We start from the raw sequence: 26,919 nt of genomic DNA on the forward strand, positions 1-26,919 counted from the left end.
CTCTCAGACCCACCGGTGGAAGGAAGGAAGGACAGCCCTGCTACACGTGAGGAAGCAGGCTCGGAGAGGAAACCGTTTCTGACAGCCACAGCACTTACGGGCTCAGCTAGGGCTGGGCCTTGGGTCTCCCCGCGCTGTCCCTATGTCATTTCGTACGGAGAGAGAGACCACTAACCTGCCCTGCGGACAGTCCACAAACTCCGATTATACACAGGATGTTGAACACAGCAGAGCCCACGATGGTCCCAACCCCGACATCCCCATGAGTGATGAACACACCTGGAAAGAGAAAGGCACAGACACTCCTCTGCAAAGCCCAGGCCTTCCGCTTCCTTAGACCCGGGCCGGCTCTGTGTCCCCCACCCCATGAACGGAGGGAAGCTGTTCTTATTATCAGAAAGCACCAGCGACGCGGTTGAGGACAGCAAAACCAGAGGTGGAGGTGCCCTCAGGGACCGGCTACTCTAATGCTCCCACTTTCTGAACAGCTTTATTGAGATGTAACTCACACGTCATAAAATTCACCCATTTAAAATGTCAATTCAGTGTTTTCTGGTCCAGTTACAGAATTATACAGTCATCACCACAGTCTAATTTTAGAACATTCACTTCACCCCCAAAAGAAACCCCATACCTGTTAGTACCCCACTCCACCTCACACCCCTGGGAACCACTAATTCACTTTCTATCTCTCTACTTCTCCCATTTTACGGATGAGAAAACTGAGACTCAGAGCTGACAAATGCCCACACTAGTCTGGACACCAAACCTGGGCTCTCTCTGCATCCTGCGTCTTGGGGCGACGGGACTTCTTACCAATTACAGAGGCAAACAGCTCTGGCGTCGAGCTTCCTGCAGCCATGAAGGTGGCTCCAGCCACATCTTCACTCAAATGGAGTTTCTGAAACAGAAGCGACCGCAGACCCTCAGGGCTGTGAGGTGGGGGCAGTAAACATGCTAACTGGACACTTGGCAGCCAGGGAGAGCGCAGGGGAGCAGCACGGCAGCTGGCGTAGCGGCCTCTCCTCCCTGCACCTCCTCCACACTGCCAGGCACTCAACCCAGAATCGCCTGTCCCCTTCCCCCATCTGTCCATTTCTGTTCGCGCTCTGAGCCCTGAAATAACGTCTCCTTGATGAAGTTTTTCTAAGTGGCTCCCATGAGCCAGCCACTCCCCTGGGACAGAGGAGCTGAAACACGCATCACGCAGTGAGGGTCTGAGGTCCATGCGCTTGCCTCCCCACTGGATGACGAGGACGAGGTTGGTCTTTTCCATCTTTGGATGCCTAGCACAGGGTCTGGTGCTCAGCGGGGAGTCCACCAGTTTAGCGCCCATCTCCTCTGGTGCTCACACAGACCTTGGGTACCAAGCGGACCTCCACACGTCAGGCTGTGGGATATGGAGGCCTCGGACGCACAGCCTGGCTCCTGCATCCCAGAAGGCCTTCTCAACGGCAGGCCCGACACCTGGCTGCTCACTGAAACAGACCCTCGCATCCTGTCCCCAGGGCTGAGCCAGCACGGGACAGGGCTGGAACCGTCAAGGCCCACTCTGCTTGGCAACGCTATGTTCTGGCCACAAAGGCCCATCCTCTCATCTGCAGTGTGGGGCTGGAGGCTTCGGGTGCTCGGGAAAACCACGGAGATTCTGGGCCCGCCTGAATGCCAACTCGAAGGTGCCCACCTGTGGTTCTCAGAAGGCCCCTGGGCAGGCTGGCTCAGGGCAGGGTTCGGCCTCCTCCTGCCCTCGCCTCCCAAAGCACTCCTGGGCAGCCTGGGCTCTGAAGCCACTGCAGCATCCAATCCCTGGGCCAGCACAACCTCCCCACTGAGCTTGCTACAGAAGGGGTCCTCGCAAGGGCTGGAGCTCTGGGCTTGATGGAAAATGGGGTGGGGGCTCATCGCTGACCCCAGGAAGAAGCCCGGCCACCTCAGCCCTGCCGCAGAGGAGGTGCCGCAGCGTTTCAGCCACTGAAGCACCTGTGATAGCTTTTAGCAGAACCCAAACCATGCTACATCCTGTCCTGCCCCTCCCTGCCTCTGCCTGGGCCTGCTCCCCGCCCCGGTCCTTCTTGGCCTGGTACCGACACGCCACGTGTCAATCACCCCCAGCCCCTCACCCAGGCTTTTGCCAAAGGGTCCTAAGTCCTTCCCACGTACCTCGCAGATCTTCTCTAGAGACGGAACGAAGAAGTCATCGCACACTATGGCCAAGGCGTAGAACATGTACAGAGCCTGCGAAGGAAATGGGGAGACAGAGAGCGTCAGCCAGATCTCCTGCCACTGATGGGCACGGCCAGGCGTCCATCACCCTCCAAACCAGCCTGCTCGGGCAGAGGCCAGGTGACCAGAGGGAGGCACAGAGGAAAATTCCAGCACCACAGAGACGTGATTCCTCGATTCCCTCACTGACAGATGGGGAAACTGAAGCCCAGACAGGAGAAATCACTTGCTGAGCAGTGGAGAGGACTAGAACTCATGCCACAGGGTCCTGTGCTTCTTCTTAAAGAAGCAGCTCTCTCTTCAGCACCACGGTAGGCCCTCAAAAGGCAAAATCCTAATCTTAAGCGCTAAGGGGGAAAGCATTTAAAATTGCCATTTTAAGAGTTTAAAATAATCATCATCCTGATTTCCCCTCGTTAGTTTTAGAGAAGGCATCATTTCCTTGTTACTGACTGCCCACCTCCTGCCAAAACAGGCGACGTGAGACCCAGCCTTTTCTCGGATGCTGCTTGATGTCGGTCCAGGTTAAAATCCACAAGCCATTTACACTGGGAGTCTCATGGATCAGAGTCCAAATTCCAGTGCTAATCCTGGGAATTATCTGCCTTGGGATTTTGGATGAGTCACATCTCTAGGTCTCAGTTTCTTCTGTTTGATGACAGAGGAAGAACAGATGGGTAGTTTTTAGACGGTTTTATCTACGGAACTCTTCCCTGACCTGTCCACCCAACACGGCTCTACTGAGCTCATCTTATGTGCCAGGGACTATTCTAGCCATTAGGGATAGGTGGCGAGGATGCCAGGAAAAGCCTCTGCCTCTTTGTGGGGGACGAGCAGATAGGCAAATGAAGTATCTGTAACTGCCAGGAAACAGCAAGTGCAAAGGTCCTGAGGCAGGAGCATGTTTGATGCATTTGAGGAACAGCAAGGTCACTGGTGCAGGTAGAACAGAGTGAGAATAAGGTGGAAAATAAAGAATGTGACGCTGGAGGGAGAGGCAAGGAGCAGGACCTATGGAAAGGAGATGGGATTTGACTCTAGGCTCTGGTGGAAACCATTTCTTCCTCAAAGAAAAAGTGACATGAATGGCCTATTCACAAAAGAGGGAAAGGCTGGGCTGCTTCAGCTAAAACAGCGTGATATTATGACAACTTTACAATTAATTAACTGTGACTGAAGTGGAAGATGTATCAACTGTGACCAGAGCATCTGAGGCAGATGTCTCCTGGAGTAGACACCTACTCTACTGGAGTCCAGGTGTGGCTTTCGCTGAATCTGACACATTATCTTTCGGTGGGGGGGTGGGGGGGAGGAAAAAGGAAACAAATACTGGGGGTGTGGGTAAAGTGGACAGAGAGAGGTGGGAGAGACCCTGCTACAAAGCTTAGGATACCGACTTGAATTCACACCCTCGGAATTTCCCCCCAACAGCATCTCCCAGGCAAAGGGTGTCCCGTGAGGCTGAAGGGCCTCTGGCTCCCCTGACGCCTCAGAAACACTGGAGAGAAAAGGGGTCAAGATGTCACCACTGTTTCCTTCACTTGGGACAGAAGTTCTGAGAAGCTTCTTAGTGCTACAGACAAAAACTGGCCCTAAAGCTCCAGCCTTTTCTTGCTCTAAAGAAGGGCTCAGCAAACTTTTCCTTAAAGGGTCAGATAGTAAATATTTGAGTCCTCGCAGGCCACACAGTCTGTCTTGACTCTGGTGCTATAGAAGAGTAGCCATGGAATGGGTGTGGTTGCATTCCAATAAAACTTTATTTATAAAAACAGGAGGTAGCCTAGATTTGGTTCTTCAGACATAGTTGGGTAATGCCTGGCCTAAAAGGTTCCTGCCTGGTGGAGCAGTGGTTAAGAATCCACCTGCCAGGGCTTCCCTGGTGGTGCAGTGGTAGAGAGTCCGCCTGCCGATGCAGGGGATACGGGTTCGTGCCCCGGTCCGGGAAGATCCCACATGCCGCGGAGCGGCTGGGCCCGTGAGCTATGGCCGCTGAGCCTGAGCATACGGAACCTGTGCTCCGCAACGGGAGAGGCCACAACAGTGAGAGGCCCGCGTACCTCAAAATAAAATAAAATAAAATAAAAAAGAATCCACCTGCCAATGCGGGGGACACGGGTTCAAGCCCTGGTCTGGAAGGATCCCACATGCCGTGGAGCAATGAAGCCTGTGCACCACAACTACTGAGCCTGCGCTCTAGAGCCCGTGAGCCACAGCTACTGAGCCCGCACGCCACAACTACTGAAGCCCATGTGCCTAGAGCCCATGCTCCGTGACAAAAGAAGCCACCGCTGGGCTTCCCTGGTGGTGCAGTGGTTGAGAATCCTCCTGTCAATGCAGGGGACATGGGTTCAAGCCCTGGTCCGGAAGGATCCCACATGCTGCGGAGCAACGAAGCCCGTGCGCCACAACTACTGAGCCTGCACTCTAGAGCCCTCGAGCCACAACTACTGAGCCCACATGCCACAACTACTGAAGCCCACGCACCTAGAGCCTGTGCTCCACAACAAAGAGAAGCCACCACAATGAGAAGCCCGCGCACCGCAACTCAGAGTAGTCCCCACTCACTGCAACTAGACAAAGCCCGAGAGCAGCAACAAAGACCCAACGCAGCCAAAAATAAATAAATAAAATAAATTTATTAAAAAAAAAAAGATAGAGAAGTCACTGCAATGAGAAGCCTGGACACAGCAAGGAAGAGTAGCCCCTGTTTGCCTCAACTAGAGAAAGCCCGCGCACAGCAACGAAGACCCAACACAGCCAAATGAATAAATAATTTTTTAAAAAAAAATTTTAAAAAAAGATTCCTGCAAAATTCCTGAGGTCCTCTCAGGTTCAGGAAAAAAAGCTTTGTCAAGACTTTGATGAGGCAGAGGGACAGAACTGTGGGACTAATTCGCCAAACCCACACCCCCTCAGTGAAAGGAGAGGGCATGGGAAAGCCAGAGATACCAGGAAGATAATAACTCTATTAGAGAAATAATACACAGGTCTGTCACTCAAAATTTGCCCACAACCTTCATTTTCACTAGTGGTTTATCCTGTTAATTAAAACTTCACTCATACATTATTCTCAGCTGGCAACTCTCTATGTGAGAATCCCAGCTTTCACTTGCTTAATTATCTCTTGCAAAGACGAATACTGTGTTGGGTTTAAATATGTAAGCAGATGGTGCTGGGTGGTCAGGGAACCACATCAGGAGGAACATTTGTTGTGATTGATGCGAAGTAGAAAATTAAACCCTGAGCGCTTTCATTTCCCTGCAGTAAACAATGGGACTGGTAAACTTTTCCTACAAAGGGACAGACAGTAAATTTTTTTGGCTTTGTGGATCACGGAGTCTCCAACACAGCTACTCAGCTCTGCTAGTGAAGCCTAAAAGCAGCCACAGATGATACAGAAAAGCGTGAGAATGGCTGTGTTCTAATAAAACTTTATTTACAGACATGGGTAGTGGCTGCGGGCTGTAGTTTGCCTGCAGAGAAGAGCGACTTTTACCTATAATTTAGTTTTGAGCTCACTGTGCCTTTTTGAACGGCTACTTGAACTCCACCACTGGTCATCAGGCTCATCTAACACTGAGGGAAGTTTGAGAAGAAGGGCACCAAAGTCTTAAACTAGTTATGTCAAGGCAGTAAAATGTGGGGGGACCCGGGGATCATGATAGCAAGTGGGGACAGAGCCCTTATCACGTGCCCTGCGACGTCTGATGGACTTGACCCATGTTCACTTGTATTTATACATCTGGGAAAGATGCTGTCACTCCCATTCTATAAAAGCATAAAATGAGGCACAAGAAGACGCGAATCCTTGTCTCGGCTCTGGGGCCACTCGTTGTGTGACACTGAACAAATCATTTCCTATCCTTAAGATTTCATTTCTTTGTGGTTAAAACACATCCAGCATCTGTTCTCACAGGGCTCTACAAAGACCGGATGAGATCTTTGACACACCGTGCTCTGAAGACAGGTTTCACGTGCCTGAAGTTTAGGGACATCCCACCCCGAGAGGGCCACTTACACCAAGGATATGTAGCAGGACGGCTCCGTGCTGTCGCTCTTTATTGGAGAACAGGTCTGCGGGGAACTCATGAATCGCTGGAAGACAAGAAGACATGGTAAGGTATTCAATATTAGTTACCAAGGGGTGTCATTTGAGGTCTGGGGGGGTCGGCCATGGAACTGAAGAGCCCCCCTGGTGTTAGACTACCAGGGGAGAGGCCAGCTACTTCTCTGTCCAGCGCAGACCTGCGCTCTTAGGAAAACATTGCTGGATACGGAATTATCCAGATATTCTAGTACCTTAAAGTTGATCATGTTTTGCATATCCCTTGCAATTAAAAAAAAAAGAATGAAACACTTCATACCCACTAGGATGGCTATAAACAAAAAGACAGATAATAACAGGGGTTGGCAAGGATGTGGAGATACTGGAACCCTCATACATTACTAGTGGGAATGCAAAATGGTGCAGTCCCTTTGGAAAACAGTCTGGCAGTTCCTCAAAAGGTTAAACAGAGTTACCATATGACCCAGCAATTCCACTCCCAAGTATCTTCCCAGGAGAAATGAAAACATATGTCCACACAAAACCCACACACGAAATGTTCATAGTAGTATTATTCGTAATAACCCAAATGCAGAAAACAACCCAAACATCTACCAACTGATGAGTGGGTAAATAAAGCGTGATATATACATACAAATGGAATATTATTTGGCAATAAGAAGACATGAAGTACTGATACATGTTACAACATGGAGGAAGCTTGAGGACATTTTGCTAAGTAAGAGAAGCCACTCACAGAAGACTACCTATTGTAGGATCTCATTAATATAGAATGTGCAGAACAGGCAAATCCACAGAGATAGAGGCAGGTTAATGGCTGCCTAAGGCTGGAGGGTATGGAGTTTGGGGGGTGACAGCTGAAAGGTACAGGGTTTCTTTTTGGGGTCATGAAAATGTTCTAAAATTGTTTGTGGTGATGCTTGCACAATTCTGAATACTAAGAGCTCCTGAATCGTACACTTTAAGCAGATGAATTGTATGGTATATGAATTACATCTCAATAAAGTTACCAAAAAAAGTATAAAGAAGTCAAAAGTCACCAAAGAAGAAAATCGGGATGGTTCCTTGCTTTGTCAATGGATTCCAGCCACATTCCTAGCAGACAGCTTTCCAAGTGGCTTCAACACACACTCGGATCTGTTACCAACACGATCCCTGCCAACGGGCAGGCTGAGGCCAGGGATGGCTGGCTTGGGAGGGCAGGCTCCAAGGTCACATGGCCAAGTGCAGTTCTCTGCTCTAATACTTACAGGCTGGGTCGACAGGGACACGTTCCTGAACCTCTTTGTGCCTCAGTTTCTGCATCGGTAAAACGGTGAGACTAATTTTAATAACGTGCCTTACTGTTACAGCGTGTCAAGCTTGTGGTGGGCTTCAAACCTGCATCCCCCCACCCCCCCCCCGCCCAGGACTGTGGAATACTCTTCCCTCACCGTCAAGTCAGAACTGAGAAGCAGCTCCGTGAAGGGGGAAGGGGAGGCCTATCCCCTTCCGCTAGAGTCGTTTCAGAGCTCAGGGACAGGCGGCCTCTTGCACAGCCCTTCCAGCCTGTCCCAGAGCCATCAGCCCCTCCCCCCAATCTCTCCTCCTGCCCACAATGGACTTGTCACTCCAGAGGGGGAAGCCAAGATCCCAGAGAGGTCAAGTGACGTTGGCAGGGTCGAGGATGGCAGTGCTGGCACTAGGAAACTCTCCTGTCCCCAGGGAGGGCACTCTTTTAGCAGTGCCACACAGAGCAGGGGAAATGATCCATGGGAGGCGGGGCTCTAGGTAAGCCTTGGAGGGGCACCTGATGCCGAGCGGGAACGAGGGAGGAGGTGAGGACTGACAGCACCCTTGTCCCCTAACCTCTCAGGCCCACTCAGGTGCCAGGTGTGCTTCCACTGGCATAGGTGGCATCTCAGGTCACTGAGTACCATGTCACAGGCCCTTCTTTGGCCCAAGAATGCTTCTGTTATGGGCTCTTGGACCTTAATGTCACCTATAATGGCGGCGTAATTCCTTCTCACCGCCCCGCCCCCCACTGGAGATGACCAACAGGTAAGCATTTTATTTTGTGAATGTCATTTTTGCAGCTTCCCCATCAGACACCAAAACACCCCCACGTCCTCGGCACTTCAGCTAGACCGGAAGCTTCTGGAAGGCAGGGATCCACATTGCCCCGCATTGCATTCACAGTGCCTCGGCCAGGCCCGGCACACAGTAGGTTCTCAAGAGACCTTAACATTCAGTTGAATAAACAATGCTAAAATATTAACAAAAATGACAATCTACATCATCTCATCCTGTTAGAACGCTTTCGTTACCCTTGCAAACCTCTTAAATGCCTAGAATGATGCCTGGTTCAGAGTGGGCACTTGATAAACGCTTAGAAACTTCCAGGACAAAAATCCCTTCTCTGTAAATACAATTTGGCTCTAAGCTCTGAAAGGATGGTTTCTCCCTTAAAACAGAAAACTCTTCCGTTTAAGATGAGATTCTCCCAACAAGACCCAGAAAACATTAGCTCCCCAGACTCCCAGAACACGTTCCCACTTTAAAACAAGCAGCATTTAATGAAACATAGATTCTTTCACTTTTTTCCCCCCTGTAATCAAACTTCTTTAATAGAACTGCTGCTGTCAGTTCAAGGGCACGGGTCTACTTCAAGGCTTGTCGGCTCAGAGATGGAGAATTATAAAGGCAGTAACTCGACATTCCTGCGTCCAGGACCTTGTTTCCAGGAGAAATGTAACTGTCTGGGATATTTCAGGGCAGATCAAGCAGACATTTCTGCCATGAAAATTCGAGCCAGTTTTTGATTCTCCAAAGCAGTGATTTATCCAACACTGGGCGCTCTTGGAAAATTAGAATCAAGTAATGCGGCCTTTCTGCCATAAGGACATTATCGTCTGGGCTCCAGCAGAGAGGGGACGTGGGTTGTAAATGGCTTTGTCCTTGGTAGGAACAGGCTTCTAATGGTTCAGCCGAAGCGCCTTGCTCCGTGACCCCATGCGTACACTGGAGGGCTGTAGAGGGGAGCGAATGCCATCACGGTCTGAATTTTGCCAGTAGAGACAGAGTGACTGGCAGAGCTGCCAGCTGCTAATCACCCTCTGTACCCACCCAAGTCTTCTGGACACACCCTGAGCCCATGAGGCAGGCACTGCAGCCACAAATATCCCTGTTTTCCAGATGAGACTCAGCGGGGGAGTGACTAGTTCAGGGACCATATAGGCCAGGACTCAGAAGGGGGATCCTAAGTTCCTCGTCCAGGGTTAAGGGCTGCCTCCAACATGGATAGAAATCATGCTGCACTGACTTGAAATGGAAGATTTGAATTGGGTCCTGATTCAACTACCCATCAGCTTGTGGGACCCTGGCCGAGTCGTTTCACCTCTCTGTCCTTCTATTTCTTCAGTGGCAATGTGCTGCCACGCGAGGTGGTGAAATAGTCATCGTTACCGCGTGTGCGTGCCCTGCCGTGGACAGCAACGGCTGCAAGCAGGGAGATGGCCACCCTGCCCTCCCTAGCTGGCAGCTGGTAGCTGGGACCAGCCCACTCCCCAGTTTAAGAGTCAAATCCTCTAGAAATTGGCATACAGGGGATGGGGTGTAGAGACCATGGGGCACATGCAGCAGGAACTCTACCCCTCCCAACTTCGTCATCAACAATTTTTAATTTTTATTATTTTTAATTAATTTTTATTAGGGTATAGTTGCTTTACAATGTTGTGTTAGTTTCTGCTGTACAGCAAAGTGAATCAGCCATACGTGTACATATATCCCCTCTTTTTGGATTTCCTTCCCATTTAGGTCACCACAGAGCATTGAGTAGAGTTCCCTGTGCTGTACAGTAGGTTCTCATTAGTTATCTAGTAGTGTGTATATGTCAATTCCAATCTCCCAGTTCATCCCTTCCCCCTTTCCTCCCACCCCGGTATCCACATGTCCATTCTTTACGTCTGTGTCTCTATTTCAACAGCAGCAATTTTAAACTGCAGGCAGCCTATACAGCGGCTTAAGGCTTTGTTTTTAGAAGCAGGTAGCTTAGGTTTCAGGAAGTGCCTCTGTCCTTTACTTGTTACCTGCATGACCTTGGCGAGTTGTTTAACACCGCAGGACTGTTACCTCACCTATAAATGGGGACGCTACAGAACCCGCCCGCCAGGCTGCTGTAAGGATTAAGTGATACAGATAGTGTATGCGCAGCACTTATCCCAGCTAGGCTGCCATCACTCTGAGGATTGTTGACTTACGGACTCCTCCCTCCACACCAGGTCTGTGCCCGCTGTTCCAGAGGATGAGCCTTGCTTTGTGAAAGCAAAAGAGAAGATGAGATCAGCTTAGTGGGGGAAAGAGCAAGCGTGATTATACCGGCCATGTTAGGATGTGAATGCTGGTGCAGTTTAATCCCAGCTTCCTGAGAAAACCTTCTTCTCCTCTCTTGGGCTTGCTGGGATTGGGGGCCCGTGGCCACGTTCAACGGTGGGATGCTTGCGGGTCTGAGAGGGGCCGAGTCTGCCCTATCTGCTCAAATCCCCACCAGGGAGAAGAGAGGAATCAACAGGGCGCACACAAGCGGCTTTCGAGGTCACGCGTAAGCCTTTAAGCCGCAGAAATCTGGTGGGTGTAGGGAAGAGATGTGTCTGCAGGTGGAGCTGAGCTCAGGAAACCAGAGATGATTCCAGCAACGTCCACACCCGGGGGCGGGCAGGGGAGGCGAAGGAGGGGAGATAAAGCTGCCAGCGACCCAGCAGCCCCTCCCCACCCCTCTTTTAGCATTCTTTCCTGTGGACCTCGGAGCCCAGAGCTGGTTTCTCCGTCACTCTTGGTTCTGGAACTTCCCCCCACCACTGTGTGCAGGGCAGGGGGGAACTGGGGCGGGAGGTCTTTCCTGCCAGTTGCCTTCCTGAACATTGAGGGGGGAAATGTAAGGTCCCAGGGGACATCTGCCATCCCTTCCCCACCACTAGCTACTAAGTTCTCTAACACCTTATAAGCCAGACCCCTACGCACTCTTGACCTTTCCTGTTGACACACACAGTTACATGGGTGACGCCATAATATTTCAGAAACCCTGAATTTATGTTGCCCTTTCAAGGCTCTATACTTCGGCCAACAATGCTGCTAGTTCCAAAATGTATGAATTTGTTCAACAAGTATTTACTAAGCCCCACGCGGCAGGTGATGGGCTCTCTGGGAGCAGGTGGATGAGGCCCTGTTGCATCTGTGAGCATCCTTAGGTCTGGCAGCTCTTCACCTGGGAGAGTGATGGGAACTTCTGGAGAAAGCCAAAGTCATTCAGAAAGCAGGAGGTTATCAGGATGGCAGACACCCTGATCCTGAACGAGTTCAAGTCAATACATGCTTCTTGAGCATTTACTATGTGCCAGGTGCTAGGCTAGGGGCTTAGCCTTGAGGATGTGCCCTTAACGGGCTGCTGAGGGTCCAATAAGGCAACAAATGACTGAGAGACAGGAAGAAGCCTGCTGTGATGGTGGGGCATGAAGGAAGCCAGGGGTTACTGACCTGGGGGAGGTGGGACGGGCAGCAAGCCCATGGAGAGAGTGGCACCCTCGTCAAGTTTTGGAGGCTGCGTTACGGACTTTTCAAAGTCCTTTAATCTGCCAGGTCAGTCCTGAGAAGATCATTATTCCCATTTTGTTGATGAGGAAATGGAGGCTCTGCGAGGCTTAAGGATTCACCTGCAGTCATACAACCACTGTTTGGCACAGGTGAGAGAAGAACCCAGGCTGGGAGCCCAACCAACACCAGGCTCTTTCCATCCAAGCATTTTACCCACAAGAGGGGCACATCTCGGGACTAAGGTCTCCTTTATCCAAGGAGCAGGCTCTGTATTCCTGGAAGCTCCAAGGGCCGTGTCAAGAACTCATGCTCTCAAAAGGAGGAATACACATTGCATGTCTTAGGTCAATTCCACTTATAGCCCAGGACCCACTCCTACAGAGGCCTAGCCCACTGTCCTGTGGATCCTGGGGAAACCTGTCACTCATTTTCCTTGACCTCCTTGAAACATTTAATGAAACTGACCACTTCTTTTATGTATGAATGAACATATGTATGAATGAATGTATGTGTTATCTATCCACCCATCTATCCATCCACCCATTCACCCATCCATCCTACATACAGTAAGATTTGTTCGTTGTGATGTGCATTTCTATGGGTTCTCAAGCCTCTGAGACAGAAGAGTTCCCCCACCCCCAAATTCCCTCCTGCAGCCTTTTTTGTAGTTAAACTCTCCCCCGAATCCCAACCCCTGATGTGTTGCCTTTTCCAGAATGTCGTATCAATGGAATCACGGGATATAGAGCCTTTTTGGTCTGGCTCCTTTCATTTAGCGAAATACATTCAGGTTCACCCACACTGTTGTGTGACTCCACCTTCTTGCAATGTTCTCTCTTAGTTTCTCTGACCCCACGCTGTCCTCACTTGCCTAGTCTCCTTCAGAGGGCCCCCTCCTCTGTGGGACCCCGAACCTTGGGGTTCCAGGGGATCTGCCCTGAGCCCTCTTCTCTCCAGGTGACCTGGCTTTGACCTTCTAATCTCTGCAGACTTCTCCCAGATCTCAGTCTTTCCTGAACTCAAGACCTAACATACCCAGCTGGCAATGGCACGTTACTCTCTGGCTACCTTATAAATACCTTAAACCCGTCCCCAGTGAATGGCCCACCCTCCATGTTGGTCTGGTGCCATCCTTGACGACCTCCTCCTCCCTCATACCCTGTGATAAGTGGACAGGCCAGTTGGCACTCGGCATCCATTTCGACTTCCTTCCGTGAGCCTTCCTGTCGAGAACACTAGGTACGGGTGTGCAGGCTGTGCACTGCACGTTCACACATACTAGCCCTGTTTCCTATTCTGTGGAACCTGACCTACCATGCAGCTAGGGTTCTGAATGAGAAGTAGGTTCGGCCAACCTAGCAGATTCAGAGGACAGAAAAGAGGGAGAGGTGTTATTCCTCTGGCAACCAAGGCTTCGGAGATCTAAGTGTGGACAGGCTCTCCTGACAATAACATCTACTCCCTTATTTGTACATAAGATGTTTTTGAATTTGAATATTCCATTTCCAATTCCTGCTCCTTTGGCCCTTCCTGCCATTTTGTAAGGACCTAATTCCCTGAATTCAATTCCTTTCTGCTGAAAATATTGAGAATGGTTTCTATTTCCTGCACTGAAAGCTAACTGGTACACTCTGCCCTCTTTTAGCCAATCCTCCACAATCTTACTTCCAAAACAGCTCTCGAGTCCATCAGCTTCCTCATCTTCACCACCTGCATCCACTCTGGCTGGACCACTGCACCCGCCTTCTGCCTGACCTCCCCACGGCCATTCTCAATCTGCTCCTTTCTGTTTTCCACAGGCATTTATGGCTTAGCACTCCTCAATGGCTTTCAACTACTCTTCGGAGAAATGTCCAGAACCCTATCAAGGTCTTCGAGACCCTGCGTGGTCCAGCCCTGGCAACTTCTCCAGTCTGCTCTGGTCTGGCTGCACTGGTCACGTCTGTGGGCTGCCAGGTCCTGGCACAAGACAGGTGTTCAGGAAATGCCCGTTGAGTGATGAGTATCTGGCCTTCCACCTCCCTTCTGACACAAACTCAGGAGCTGCTAGGATGAGCTCTGCCCGGAAGGATGCCCAGGAGATGGTGTGGCTAGCCCTCCTTTCTCAGCTCCCGGCTTTTCAAACTGCTGCTTGGATGCTGAATCCTGACCCTTCCCAGACGGAGAGTGTTTGACGGACAAGTCCTTCCATTAGATGCTGATCTTTCTTAAACCTTTTAATTAGTTGATTCTCTTTAGGGAATAGAAACTGTGAATTGAATTTTTCAAAAAGGAAAAAAAAAAAAAAAAAAGCCTCAAAACATGCCATTCTCCCTTTGCTTTCTACCCCGGTTAAAAATAACCCCATATTCTGAGCCCTGACGTTTATTCTGAAACTATGAAAGCTAGATGGGAAGGCTGGGGAGTAATTTAAATAGCTTCAAATTTCTATCATTTCGACTTCTGTGTTTTAGAAACCACCCAGTGCCAGAAACCAAAGCAAAAAAATAAAAAAATCGTGATTTTCCCCCAATTCTATGGTTTGAAATAAAGTTGCTAAGAATTGTGTACCTTTCATGGACAACAGCTGAAATGTCTAGGTGTTACAGCATCACTCTCATGTCCCAAACAGGAGTAAAAATAATTAGATTAAATCACTGGCTTAACCAGCATGAAAATGAGTTTAAAATCTTCTCTCTGATTTCAGTACATTCCAAAAGAGATTAAACGCCACGAAAAACAAAAATATGATTGGAAGATCCAGCAGGAGGATTGTTCTCTCCAGGAGAAACCACTGTGGAATTTTATGGCTGGAAGAGGCTCCAGATGCCAAGTGGCCCAGCTGTTCTCCACCCAGGAGGGGCCATGGGCTTATCAAAATCACCAGGGAAATATTTTCTAAGCCATCCTCGGCATCTCCACCTCTCTCCCTGCACTGATGCTAAGCATCTTTCTCCCGCCCACGGAGAACAGCTTAATGTCCCATTTTCAAGGGGAGAGAGAACACTGGAGTCCAGACAGGTCAAGTGCTTTCCTCAGCATCACAGCTGGTTAGCAGCAGCAGGACAAGAGCCTGAACATGCAAACGGACACTGGCCAGGCCATACAGGACAACTCTGACCCATGTCCTCTGCAGCACCAGGAAGCCCAACCACAATTGGCCCACAGCCGTAGTAATGGTCCAGATAGATGGTCAGGACGTGGTCAGTGAGGGCCAGCCTCCCTACTGTTTTGTCCCAATTTCCAACTCAAGACCAGCCAGAGAAAGCTAAATATGACCCCTACAATGGGGTGGATGGTGTGCCCTGCCAAAATTCATGTCCACCAGGAACCTTGAACTCAACCTTATTTGGAAAGAAGGTACATCAGACTGCTAGGGCTGCCATAACAGAATTCCACAGACTGGAGGACTTAAACAAGAGAAATTAATTTTCTCACAGTTCTGGAGGCTGGAAGTTCAAGATCAAGGTGTTGGCATGGCTGATTTCTGGCGAGAGCCCTCCTCCTGGCTTGTGGATGTCTGCCTTGTCACCATGTCCTCACATGGCCTTTTCTTCGCGTGCGTGCACTTCTGTTCTGGTGTCTCTTTCACTTCTTCTTTTTTTTTTTTTTTTGCTGTCTATGGGAAACTCACTTTTTAAAAAAATTTTTTATTGCAGTATAGTTGATTTAAAATGTTGTGTTAGTTTCTGCTATACAGCAAAATGAATCGGTTATACATATACATATGTACACTCTTTTAGATTCTTTTCCCATGTAGGTCTTTATACAGTACTGAGAAGAGTTCCCTGTTCTATACAGTAGGTCCTTTTTAGTTATCGATTTTATATATAGTAGTGTGTATATGTCAGTCCCAATCTCCCAATTTATCCCTCCCCCCTACTTCCCCCCCCCGGTAACCATAAGTTTGTTTTCTACATCTGTGACTCTTTCTGTTTTGTAAATAAGTTCATTTGTACCATTTTTTTAGAGTCCACATATAAGTGATATCTTTCACTTCTTATGAGGACACAAGTTCTATTACATTAGGGCCCTACCCTTACGACCTCATTTAACCTTAGTTATCTCCCTAATGGCGCTATTTCCAAATATCATCATTTTGGGGGTTAAGCTTCAACGTATGGATTTTGAGGGAATGCAGTTAGTTCCCTTGTCTATAACATAAGGTCTTTGCAGAGGTAGCTGAGTTAAAATGAGGTCATACTGGATTAGGGTGGGCCATAAATCCAAGGACTGGTATCCTTCTAAGAAGAGGAAAGGACACAGAGAAACAGAGAAGGTGGCCATGTGACCACAAACACAAAGACAGGAGTGATGTGCCCATAAGCCAAGGGATGCCACGGATTGCCAGCAGCTACCGGAAGCAAGGACAGAGACAAGGAAAAGATTCTCCTCAGAATTTCCAGGAGAAACCAACTCTGCTGATAACTTTGATCTCTGACTTCCGGCCTCCAGAACTGAGAGAATAAATTTCTACTGTTTAAGTCACCCAGTCTGTGGTAATTTGTGACAGCAGCCCTAGGAAATGAATACACTCCCCAAACCAATGGCATAAAATACCCTGCCTCTATTTAGCCACCTCCAGCTTCCCCAGGCCTGCAACCTCCTTCAGGGCGAAATGCAAGTCTTTTCTTTTTTTCCGCTATAAAGCTGCCTCACTCCCCTACCTGCCTTTGAGTCTCTGGCAAACACAAGTGATGGTGGCCGACTCCCCTGCGGTAAACTCTCAATAGGTATCGGGGACTTGTTCTCATTCGGCGGGGCCTTTGTTCACTGCCACGATAGGAAGAACCTTTAGTTGTGTCTCTATGTCTCTCTCCAGCGCTAGGTTGAGCATTCTGAGGGCTGTGAGGACAAACTGTTCACCCGGTCTTGTCCCTGCCTCTACTGGATGGCCTCCAGCAAGAGCATTTTACAGGCAGGCACACAAAACATCTGGCGTGAACCAGTCACCAAGGTTCCTGTCCATTACACAGCAACCCAGCTCTGAGCCACTCGCCAGTGGGCACCACACAGCGCTACTAAGTTATCCAAAGGACAGTGGTTATTAAGATATAAACCATTTCTATTTGGAAAGATAGGCAAACCTTTTCTTAGCATAACCTCTTTTATGTATAAAACATAAACAGCAAATACATATACAGGGCTTACTATCACCAAGCCTTCTAAGTACTTTACACATAGTAGTTCATTTAATCCTCACAACAAGCCTGGGAAATATTATCATTAGTCCCATTTTACAGATGGGCAAACTAGGACACAGAAAGGTGATGTAATTTGTTCAAGGTCACACAGCACGTAAGTGGCAGAGCCAAGACTGATACCTGAGTAATTCAGCTCTACAAGGCACTTGACTGTCTAACAAGAACCATAACATGTTTCTTCTCTGACACAATATTTGGCACTTGTTCTAAGAATGTCACTCAAAATGGGGTGGGAGGACTATTTGTGTGAAGATATTTATTATTTCTAATGGTACAACACTGAAGCCACTAATTGTCCAGTAATAGGGAAATGGTTAAGTAGCTCTGATACATTCACCTAGTCCTTCCACAAACATTTACTGGCACCTACCAATGTCCTGACACTGTTCTACATACTGGGAATACATCAGTGAACATGACAGTGAAAGCCCCTGCCCTCATGGCACAATTTAGACAGAGTATTATCAAAAATGGTAAAGACACGGGATGTGGAAAAAATGTTTATCATAAAATTTAAAAAGAAACACGAAAAAATCACCTTTGGCTTTTTTGCAGCTATGAACAAATAAGCAAATGAAAAGAACTAGAAAGAAATACACTAAAACCATTACAACGGCTGTGGCACATAGAAGAATCCTAAATCACTTTCCCTCCCATCGCCCCCTTGCCAAACGCTTTATAACGTGATTATATTGTTTTTTATAGTAAAATGTTGAAGTCCATTTATTATGATTTATCAGTAAAGAATGAAGCTTAAAAGTATGGTGCATGAAAGAATCTAGCACAAGTAGCGTGATGCCACAGATACGACGCCCAAGTACGGTCAACACCACCCTCGGGGACAGAAGTTAGAACCTCTGGGGTTGGGGGAGGGGCTGATTAGACAAGGGCACAGGAAACTTTCTAGGGTGACAGAAATGTTCCAGATCTTGACTGGGGTGGTAGTTACATGGTTACATACATTTGTCAAACTCAAGCTGTGCACTTAAAAATCTGTATTTTTTTTATATTTGTTATACGTCAGTAAAGAGAGATCCACAGAACTTCCCACAATATAGGAAAAGGGGAGCATATCTATTACCGCTGATAAACCTTAGCACTCCCCACTGTTTTCCCTCATTGTCATACTTTTCGCAACATGGATGGACAAGTAACAAGCACCTGGATTCACGTGAAAATCGCACATGTCAGCCACCACCATGTTTCCTGTGGAGGAGACTTTGGGATGGGGCTGGACATGGTCCTTGCTGCTGCTGCTAGAAAGGTGAGCTCATCTCCCGAGCTCAGAGGCCCAGGAAGCAGCGTGGGCTCTGCCTGTTGTGACCCATTTTCAGGTGGGCTCATCACAACAGGCACTCTGCACCCCTGGAACAAGACCTGATGTCACCCGAGCCCATGTCACCATTGCCAAAGTCAGCAACAGAACCCACTTGACTTGTCCTGTCGTTCTCAGCCGGCAAAGGTGGGTGTGAGAATCGATTTGGGCCAGGTGTTAATCTCAGTTGCCTGATCAACCTGCAGAAACAATTACTGTCTGGCTAGACCATACAGCCAGCAGTCTGTGCAAAGTCCCAGGGACAAAGGTCTACATGGTGAGCCCTCATAAGATTGGGCTGTATCTGCTGTGCGTTGCTGATGTACCCCTGGCACTTCCGCCAGAACCTGGCATGTAGGAGGCACCCATTTTAGTTTCTCTTCTTTTACTGACTGCTCTTCGTTGCTGCGTGAGGGCTTTCTCTAGTTGCGGCGAGCGGGGGCCACTCTTCGTTGCAGTGCTCAGGCTCCTCATTGCGGTAGCTTCCCTTGGTGTGGAGCACAGGCTCTAGGAGCGCAGGCTTCAGTAATTGCAGCACGGGGGCTCAGTAGTTGCGGCGCAGGAGCTCTGGGGCATGCAGGCTCAGTAGTTGTGGCTCACGGGCTCTAGAGTACAGGCTCAGTAGTTGTGGTGCACGTGCTTAGTTGCTCCGCGGCATGTGGCATCTTCCCGGACCAGGGATCGAACCCGTGTCCCCTGCATTGGCAGGCGGATTCTTAACCAGTGTGCCACCAGGGAAGCCCCATATTAGTTTCTTAGGGCTGCTGTAACAAAGTACCACACGCAAGGTGGCCTAAAACAACAGAAATTTATTCTCTTGTGGTTCTGAAGACTGGAAGTCCAAAATCAAGGTGTGGCAGGGTTGGTTCCTTTCAGAGACTAAGGGAGACTAAGGCCTCTCTCCTGGCTTCTGGGGACAGCTGGCAATCCTTGGAGTTCCTTGCCTTACAGACACATCACTCCGATCTCTGCTTCATCACCATACAGCCTTCTCCTCTGGGCATCTGTGTCTTCACGTGGCTTTCTTGTAAGGAACTAGTCATTGGACTTAGCAACCTCGCCCCGCTTCTCCAGTATGACCTCATCTTGATTAATCACATCTGCAAAGGCCCTATTTCCAAACAAGGTCAAAGTCACAGACGCCAAGGGCTAGGACTTCAACATACCTTTGGGGGGACACAACTCAGCCCACAACTGCCCTCACATGTGTTGACTTAATTAACCCTTCATCTACGGAACACAGGCACAGAAAACTACTCTGGGTTAATGAACTCTTAAGAACAACACAGTGATTGCTGTTATTAAGTCTCTTATATGCTCTGATTTGCCCCAGAAACATCTTGATTCACGTCTGCTGTCCAGCATGATTAATAATGTCCCCTCTACTCTCCAAAGTGTCCCAGTTTGGATCATAAATTTCATGGCCACTCTACTCATTAGGAGTTCAGTGCCCCATAGTAAAAATCCATACCAATCAGTCGAGAGAGTTCAAGTTAACCCATGCCTACGTGCCAAGAAAGACCTCCATCACTTCCAACATAGATACTTGGTACGTCCCCTTCCTAGACAGCCTCAAGAAAATGCCTGGGGAAAGACAGATGCTGGAGCAGGTACATGGGCTCAGGAATGCCTCCCACCCAAGGACAAAGCTAAGGGAGGGTGGATGATTTGCCAAGAGCGAGTGGTCTAACCAGCAAGGCAGGTTAGGGATCCCCACTAACCAGCAAGGGGCCTTGAGGAGGCTGGAACAGCTCCCCCCTTTACCTCTGACCTGCTCTGGTCCTGAAATCATGACCAGGGCTGTCTGGTAGAGGTGACAGTTAATTTTATGTGGCGATAGTACCCAGTCATTTAATCAAACACAAATCTAGGGGTTGCCACAGAGGTATTTTGCAGATGTGCCTTAACATCTACCGTTGGTTGACTTTAAGGAGATCACCCTTGATAATGTGGGTGGGCCTCGTGCAATCAGTTGAAGGCCGTAAGAGCAAAAACTGAAGTGTCCTGGAAAAGAAGGAGAAATTCTGTCTCAAGACTGCAGCATCAGCTCCTGAGTGGTTTTTTTCTCAGCCTGACAGCCTGCCCTTCAGACTTTGGACTTGCCAGGCCCTATAATCACATGAACTGATTCCTTGAAATCAATCTCTTTATGGATATACACACACACACACACACACACACACACACACACACACACACACACAGTGTGTGTGTACCTCCTGTTGCTTCTGCTTCTCTGGAGAACCCTGACTGACACACCGGATCTTGGCAAACTGGGGTTGGGGTTAGGATATGAAGAACAAGGGGCCATTCCTGCCCCGATGGGGCCAAACCAGGAGACCAAGGGGCCAGGCTGGTGGAGGGACCTGACGGGCTGCTATCACCACTTACTTGATAACCCACGGCCGTGGGTCGGGGTCACCCCACCCCAGCACGCCTAGGTCCTGCGCTGTCTCCCCACCCCCAGCCCGAGAGGTTCCCTGTTTGGCCACCCTTCTCCTTGGCATATAATCCTGCCTCTCTTCCCAGACTTAACCCCCGCTGGTGCCCTGAGCAGCCTCAAAGCAGGAGGTCTCAGGTCAGGACTGAGTAAAACCAGGGGCCGAGGTCACCAGTCATATTTGGGAAGGCCCACCGAGACCTTCCTAGAAAGGACACGACAGCTTCTCCTTTTGTACAGATCCCAGGCCGTCCCTCGGTGAGCCTTGTCGACGTTCACAGTTCTAATGAGACATCGAGCCACTGGAGCTCAACTAATAAGGTGAAGCAAGGTGACAGGCAGAAAGAGGACACTGGCAAGCTTGACGGATTTCCAGGGTGTTTCACATTGCAGGTGCTTAACGAAACAGTTGTTGAATGACAGATGGTTGTAATTCAGACACATAACCCCTTTCTCCTAAGATCTCACAAGAATAAAAATGTCTGTCTCATTCTTTCTAAGTTCTAGGCTTGCTCTCAACCTTAGCTTCTGTCCAAAACGTTTCTGATGAAGAGTCACTAGGGTCTGGAGTTTCTTCTCGGCTTTCCTTTGTGAGCTTGTGGAAAATTACTTCACTCCTTAGTTTCCATGAAGCACTGTGAAGTTTGAGAAGGTTATTAGCTTGTTATAAACAGGAGATTCACTGAACCATAGAACAGACTATAAAATGAACCACGTGAGGTCACCGAACCTTCACTTCCAGCCTTTTCTCCCCTTAGATGTCTTCTCAGGCCCAGGCCCCCTCTTCAAAAACATCAACAGAATTAAGATTCATGAGGCAGTCAAGAATCAGACAATGGGCACTGGATTGAGAGTCCAGAATGTTCAGTTCTGGCCTCAGTTCTGCAACTAAATGTCTTTTTTTTTTTTTTTTTTTTTGCGGTACGCAGGCCTCTCACTGTTGCAGCCTCTCCCGTTGCGGAGCACAGGCTCTGGACGCGCAGGCTCAGTGGCCATGGCTCACGGGCCCAGCCGCTCCGCGGCATGTGGGATCTTCCCGGACCGGGGCACGAACCCGCGTCCCCTGCATCGGCAGGTGGACTCTCAACCACTGCGCCACCAGGGAAGCCCTAAATGTCATTTTGACAGAGCGGTCTTCAGTTTCCACCTCAGTAAGAGGACAGTAAGAGGTCCTCAATGAGATGCCTGACGCCAGGGGTTCCTCAGCTCAATTCACTCATGTCCTGTCCCCTCGATGCAGGGAGCACAGCACATGGCAGGAGAGAAGTTGATCATTAAGGCAGGGAAATGAGTCTCTGCTTTCCCGCCAGCCTCTGTCTCCCTTTATCCGCCCAGTACTGTAAACCCTTCCTGAAGTGCACTACACAGACGATCCCTGGCTTAACGATGATTCAACTTATGATTTTTCGACTTTATGAAAGCGATACCCGTTCAGTGGGAATGATACCTCCCTTCTATTCAAGCAGAGAATGAAGGTTCTCGAATATTTTTCTGGGTCTAGCGCTGTGCTAAAGTGTGGTCTGTGAACCCTCTGTTACCTGTCCGTGACAGGAGGAAAACAGAGCGAGAAGAATAAGCACTTCAACACTTGTAAGCAATTTGATGTTGTGACAACCAAGGATGTGATCATTTATTGAGTGATTCATTTTTCTAGCATTTTACAAACATGCTTTTCTAGTATTTCACAAGAGTGTTGGTGAAATAAAGAAACAAGTCTTTGACCACAGAACGTGGAGGAACACTCATCTGGGAAAGTGTTTCTCAGCCAGGAATGATTATGTCGCCCCTGCCTGGGTGAGCTCTGGAGACACTTGTTGTTGCCACGCTGGGGGCAGGGGTGCTCCTGGCATCTAGTGTGCAGAGGCCAGGGATGCTGCTAAATTTCCTACAATGTACAGAACAGCCCCCATAACCAAGACTTACGCAGCCCCAAAAGCCAACAGTATCCGGGTTGAAAAACGCTGGTCTAGGAAATAAAACACATTAAAATGGTGGCTGCTGTCTTTGTCCACTGAACACTGAGGCCTGCCTCACTCTGCCTCCTTGTAACTAAGACCTGCCTACTCTCTGCCTCTCACGGTCTACCAGTCCACATGCTGCTAAGCACAGGTCTTCCTCCCTCACAAGACCCTCTCTACCCACACTGGCTGGCTAGGAACATGCCAGAGAACTCTGATTCTCCCCCCTCCCCGCTTAAAGTCTCATTAAGTCAACTCGAATCCTTGTTCATTCTGTCTTAATTTCATATTTTTCTTGTACCAGCTGCAGTTCTCCAACGCGTGTGTTCCTATACAGCCAGCAGGTCTGTCCCTGGAACAGAAGCTGCTTCCAGACCAGACCCTGACTTTCATTCCTTCTGACAAGCACTGAGTATGTACCATCTACCGGGAGGATGTGTGCTGGGGGCTGGGAGGGAGGAAAGATAAGCCTGGCAGTGTCTGCAATCTAGCGGGGAGGGGAAAACAGATGTGTAGTGGATGGCGACTGTAACAAGACAAATGCCGCAGGGAGAAGCTTACACAGAATTTTAGTGCAATACAGAAAAGGGAACAATTAACTCCAACTCAGAAACGATGACTCAGGGAAAAGCAGCAGATGAGAGAGCTGGGCTCCAAAGATTTCCTGGATTCTCCCAGGAAGGAGAGAGAGGCTCTCTAGGCAAAGGAATGAACTGCATGCTGAGGCAGGAAGGAGGGAGCCCTGGAGACCGGGAATCCTGTGCAGTCAGGACCCAGGAAGAAGGGGAGGCAAAAATGAGAAGAGGACCTGAGTGCCAGGGTGGGAGTCTAGCTGTGTCCCCATGACACCAGGGAGCACTAGGCTTCTGAGCACAGGAATGACAGGATTAGAGTATTTTAACCCCAGCTGGAAACTTAATTCCGTAGAGGGCCAGAGAGTGAGTATTTCAGGCTTTGGGGGCCACATGGTCTCTGTGGCAGCTACTCATCTCTGCCTTAGTAGCATGGAAGCAGCCATATACGTCAACAAATAGGCATGGCTGTGTGCCAATAAAATTTTATTTACGTTCACAGCAATTTGAATCTCACATAATTTTCGGGCGTCACAAACGATCACTCTTTAACATGTTTTTCTGGCCATTCCAAAATGTGGAGACCATTTTTAGCTTGTGGGCCATCTACAAACAGGCGGGGAGCTGATCTGGCTCCCGGGCTGTAGTTTGCTGATGCCTGTTTTAGAAAGGTGGTGCGGAGGTGGGGGTGGGGGACAGGGACCTAAGGCAGAAGCTGCCGCAGTAACTCAAGGATGGTGAGGAAGGGACAGGTGCGCAAATGCTGTGGCCACCTGAGCAGCAGGATGGAGGACCAAAGGAGGGGAGGAAGGACGCACCTGTGGTTTCTGGCTAGAGTGATGCCATGAATATAGGTGGGTGATGATACAGAGATGGCACAGGCCAGGAAGGCTTGTGGGCTGTTGCCACACACCCTGTGCCCAAGAGGACAGACGTGCCTGGCCCCAATGCAGATCAGCCTGTCTCAGAGAGAGACGGATTATACCAGAGCCGGGTACTCAGAGTGCTGGGGCGGTTGACAGAGCTGACATCTGTTGTTTCTGCTTGTCCAGCATCCTGCAACCCTGGTTCTCCTTGGGGGATACCCTTTCCCTGTTCTTGTCCATATGATGTGAGTGGGGCCAGTCCCTCCCTAGGGCTGGCTGTACAAGGTTGCTTCAGAGATAGGTAAATGATCCAATGAGCGTCAATCCTAGGAATTTGGGGCAAGCTTTCTTTCTGCTGAACCTAAAAGGGGTTAACAATGCAGGCCATGACCTTCCAGGGTCCCTATGTAGAGCAAGACTGGCTGGGAAGAAAGCCAGTATGGAAGAGAGCTGAGCCCATCCTGTTGCCACCCACTGACCCCTGGATCCAGCTATGCCTGAAGCTGGACCCAGACCTCCCAGATCAGAAGCCAATCATTTCCCATCCCTTGCTCATGCCAGTCGAGGCTGGGTCTTTGTCACTTCTGACCAAAGTCCTAACTCATCCAGCTGCTATTAGATGGAAACCCAGGAAGGCAGAGGCCTTGATCTTGTGTGTCATAAAGTGCCCATCCGGGAGGATTCCTTGATAAATGGCCTAGTCCAAAGCATGCGTCTGTCTTATTTATCTCCGGACAGTGCCCCTTATACACAGTAAGTACTCAATAATGCTGGTGCAAGAGTGAAGGTTCATAATCCCAGGGCACCAACGCACTGAGCTAGAGGAAGCTCTCTGGAGAGACACATCAGCAGGCTGTATGGATTTCTTGTCGTCCTCCACCAACTAAGGGTTCAGAGAACCCATGAGCTTCAGGGACCTGGTTCTGCTTTATACAAATAACCGAGACAGGCTCTGGCTGGGAGAGAGCAGGCTGGCGGGGCACTGGCTCTCGCTGCACGTTGGGTAAGAGCCTAAATGAAAGAAAGGAATTGGCTGATCTCAGAGATGGTTCGGGAAGGGGCAGGCGTCCTGCTGGGCATGGAAGATGCTGGCTATTAGCAGCAGCTCACTGGCTAAAGAGTAAGTGGGTGGTGGAGCTCTGCTAAGTGCTCAACCTTGATTCCAAGGCTGGGGCTAGGGATGTGTGTGGGCAGCTTGAGACCCTGGGCCTGTGACCCAACAGAGGCTCTGGAATATTCAACTCAACCGTGAGTGTCTATGAAATGTGTTCACGGAGAAGCTGATGAATGGGGGTGTTGCAAGGCAGAAAGGCAAGAGCGCTGTTCAGGGAGTCTATATGCACTGGGGTCTGAGTCCCAGTCTTGATCATCACTGAATGTGTGACCTTCAGCGAGTCACTTCTCCTCTCTGGGAGAAGTGACTCTCTCCGCCTTCCTCATCTGTCAAAAGCACCAGAGAGGGCTTCCCTGGTGGCGCAGTGGTTGAGAGTCCGCCTGCCGATGCAGGGGACACGGGTTCGTGCCCCGTCCGGGAAGATCCCACATGCCACGGAGCGGCTGGGCCTGTGAGCCATGGCCACTGAGCCTGCACGTCCGGAGCCTGTGCTCCACACGGGAGAGGCCACAACAGTAAGAGGCCGCATACCGCAAAAAAAAAAAAAAAAAGCACCAGAGAAGTGCTTCTTCATCTGAGGGGAGAGCTCAGAGTTTGTCTAAGAGATGCTCAAACCCACATGCATTGAGTGAACATGGAATGAACACCCCACCCCCATGTGCAAGCATCAGGAATGTCTAGACCTCTGTTTCTGGATGCATGTATATTTTATTAATCAAATTACTAAATTCTCAATCACTTTTGGTCACTGTTTTCTCTGCATATAGTACATGGGACCTCTAGGTGACAAGTGCCCTCTGTCTCCTCCCAGAAGCCACATGGGCAAGGTGGACCTCTCACTGCCTTTATTTTATTTTATTATTATTTTTTTACATCTTTATTGGAGTATAATTGCTTTACAATGGTGTGTTAGTTTCTGCTTTATAACAAAGTGAATCAGTTATACATATACATATGTTTCCATATCTCCTCCCTCCTGAGTCTCCCTCCCTCCCACCCTCCCTATCCCACCCCTCCAGGTGGTCACAAAGCACCGAGCTGATCTCCCTGTGCTATGCGGCTACCTCAAATTCTTGTCCACCACTTGCTAGTGGTGTGGCCTTGGGCAAGGTTCTTAACTTGCCATGTCTCCGTTGTTTCCTACGTGTGATACAGGCACAAATTAGTGCCTACCGCTTAGGCTCGTTCAGAAAACGGAGCGAGAAGGTCGATGTAAACGTGTGGAAGAGGGCCCAGCATACAACAAGGGCTCAGTACAGCCAGGAGGATGGGTAACTGGAAGGGGATGCACGGGGCCTTCTGGAGCTGGTAATATTTTGTTGCGTGATATGGTGCTGGTGAAATGGGTACGCACAGTTGGGAAAATGTATTAAGTCTACTTCCCTGTATGTTATCCTTCAATAAAAAGTACTAAAACCCAAGATACTCTTAAACAAAAGAGACAGAAGGTCAGCGGCAGCTGCAAAGCTCCCAATAATGAAAACATTTAATGCATTTGCATTTCCTATCCCTCGCTCCTGAGCAACTCCTCCACCTCTGTGCCTTACAGCCTCAAATGGCTTCCAGCTTCATTCAGCCCTGCAGAAAACTGGCTCCCTGGGAAACAGCGCTGGC

General features: G+C 49.2%; 1 protein-coding gene across 4 annotated transcripts in view; it reads right to left on the reverse strand.

Annotated features, from left to right (window-relative positions):
- Nucleotides 1–26,919, reverse strand: part of SLC24A4 (solute carrier family 24 member 4) — a 178,162-nt gene that overhangs the window by 55,891 nt on the left and 95,352 nt on the right. For all 4 annotated transcript variants that reach the window (XM_067727362.1, XM_067727345.1, XM_067727355.1 and 1 more), the window contains exons 3-6: nt 6,242–6,318; nt 2,161–2,235; nt 817–901; nt 176–279 (exon numbers count right to left, since the gene is read on the reverse strand). In XM_067727362.1, the coding sequence (XP_067583463.1) occupies nt 176–279; nt 817–901; nt 2,161–2,235; nt 6,242–6,318 (341 nt within the window). The remainder of the gene's footprint in view (nt 1–175; nt 280–816; nt 902–2,160; nt 2,236–6,241; nt 6,319–26,919) is intronic.

The sequence above is a fragment of the Pseudorca crassidens genome, chromosome 1, assembly GCF_039906515.1.
Source record: "Pseudorca crassidens isolate mPseCra1 chromosome 1, mPseCra1.hap1, whole genome shotgun sequence".
NCBI lineage: Eukaryota > Metazoa > Chordata > Mammalia > Artiodactyla > Delphinidae > Pseudorca > Pseudorca crassidens.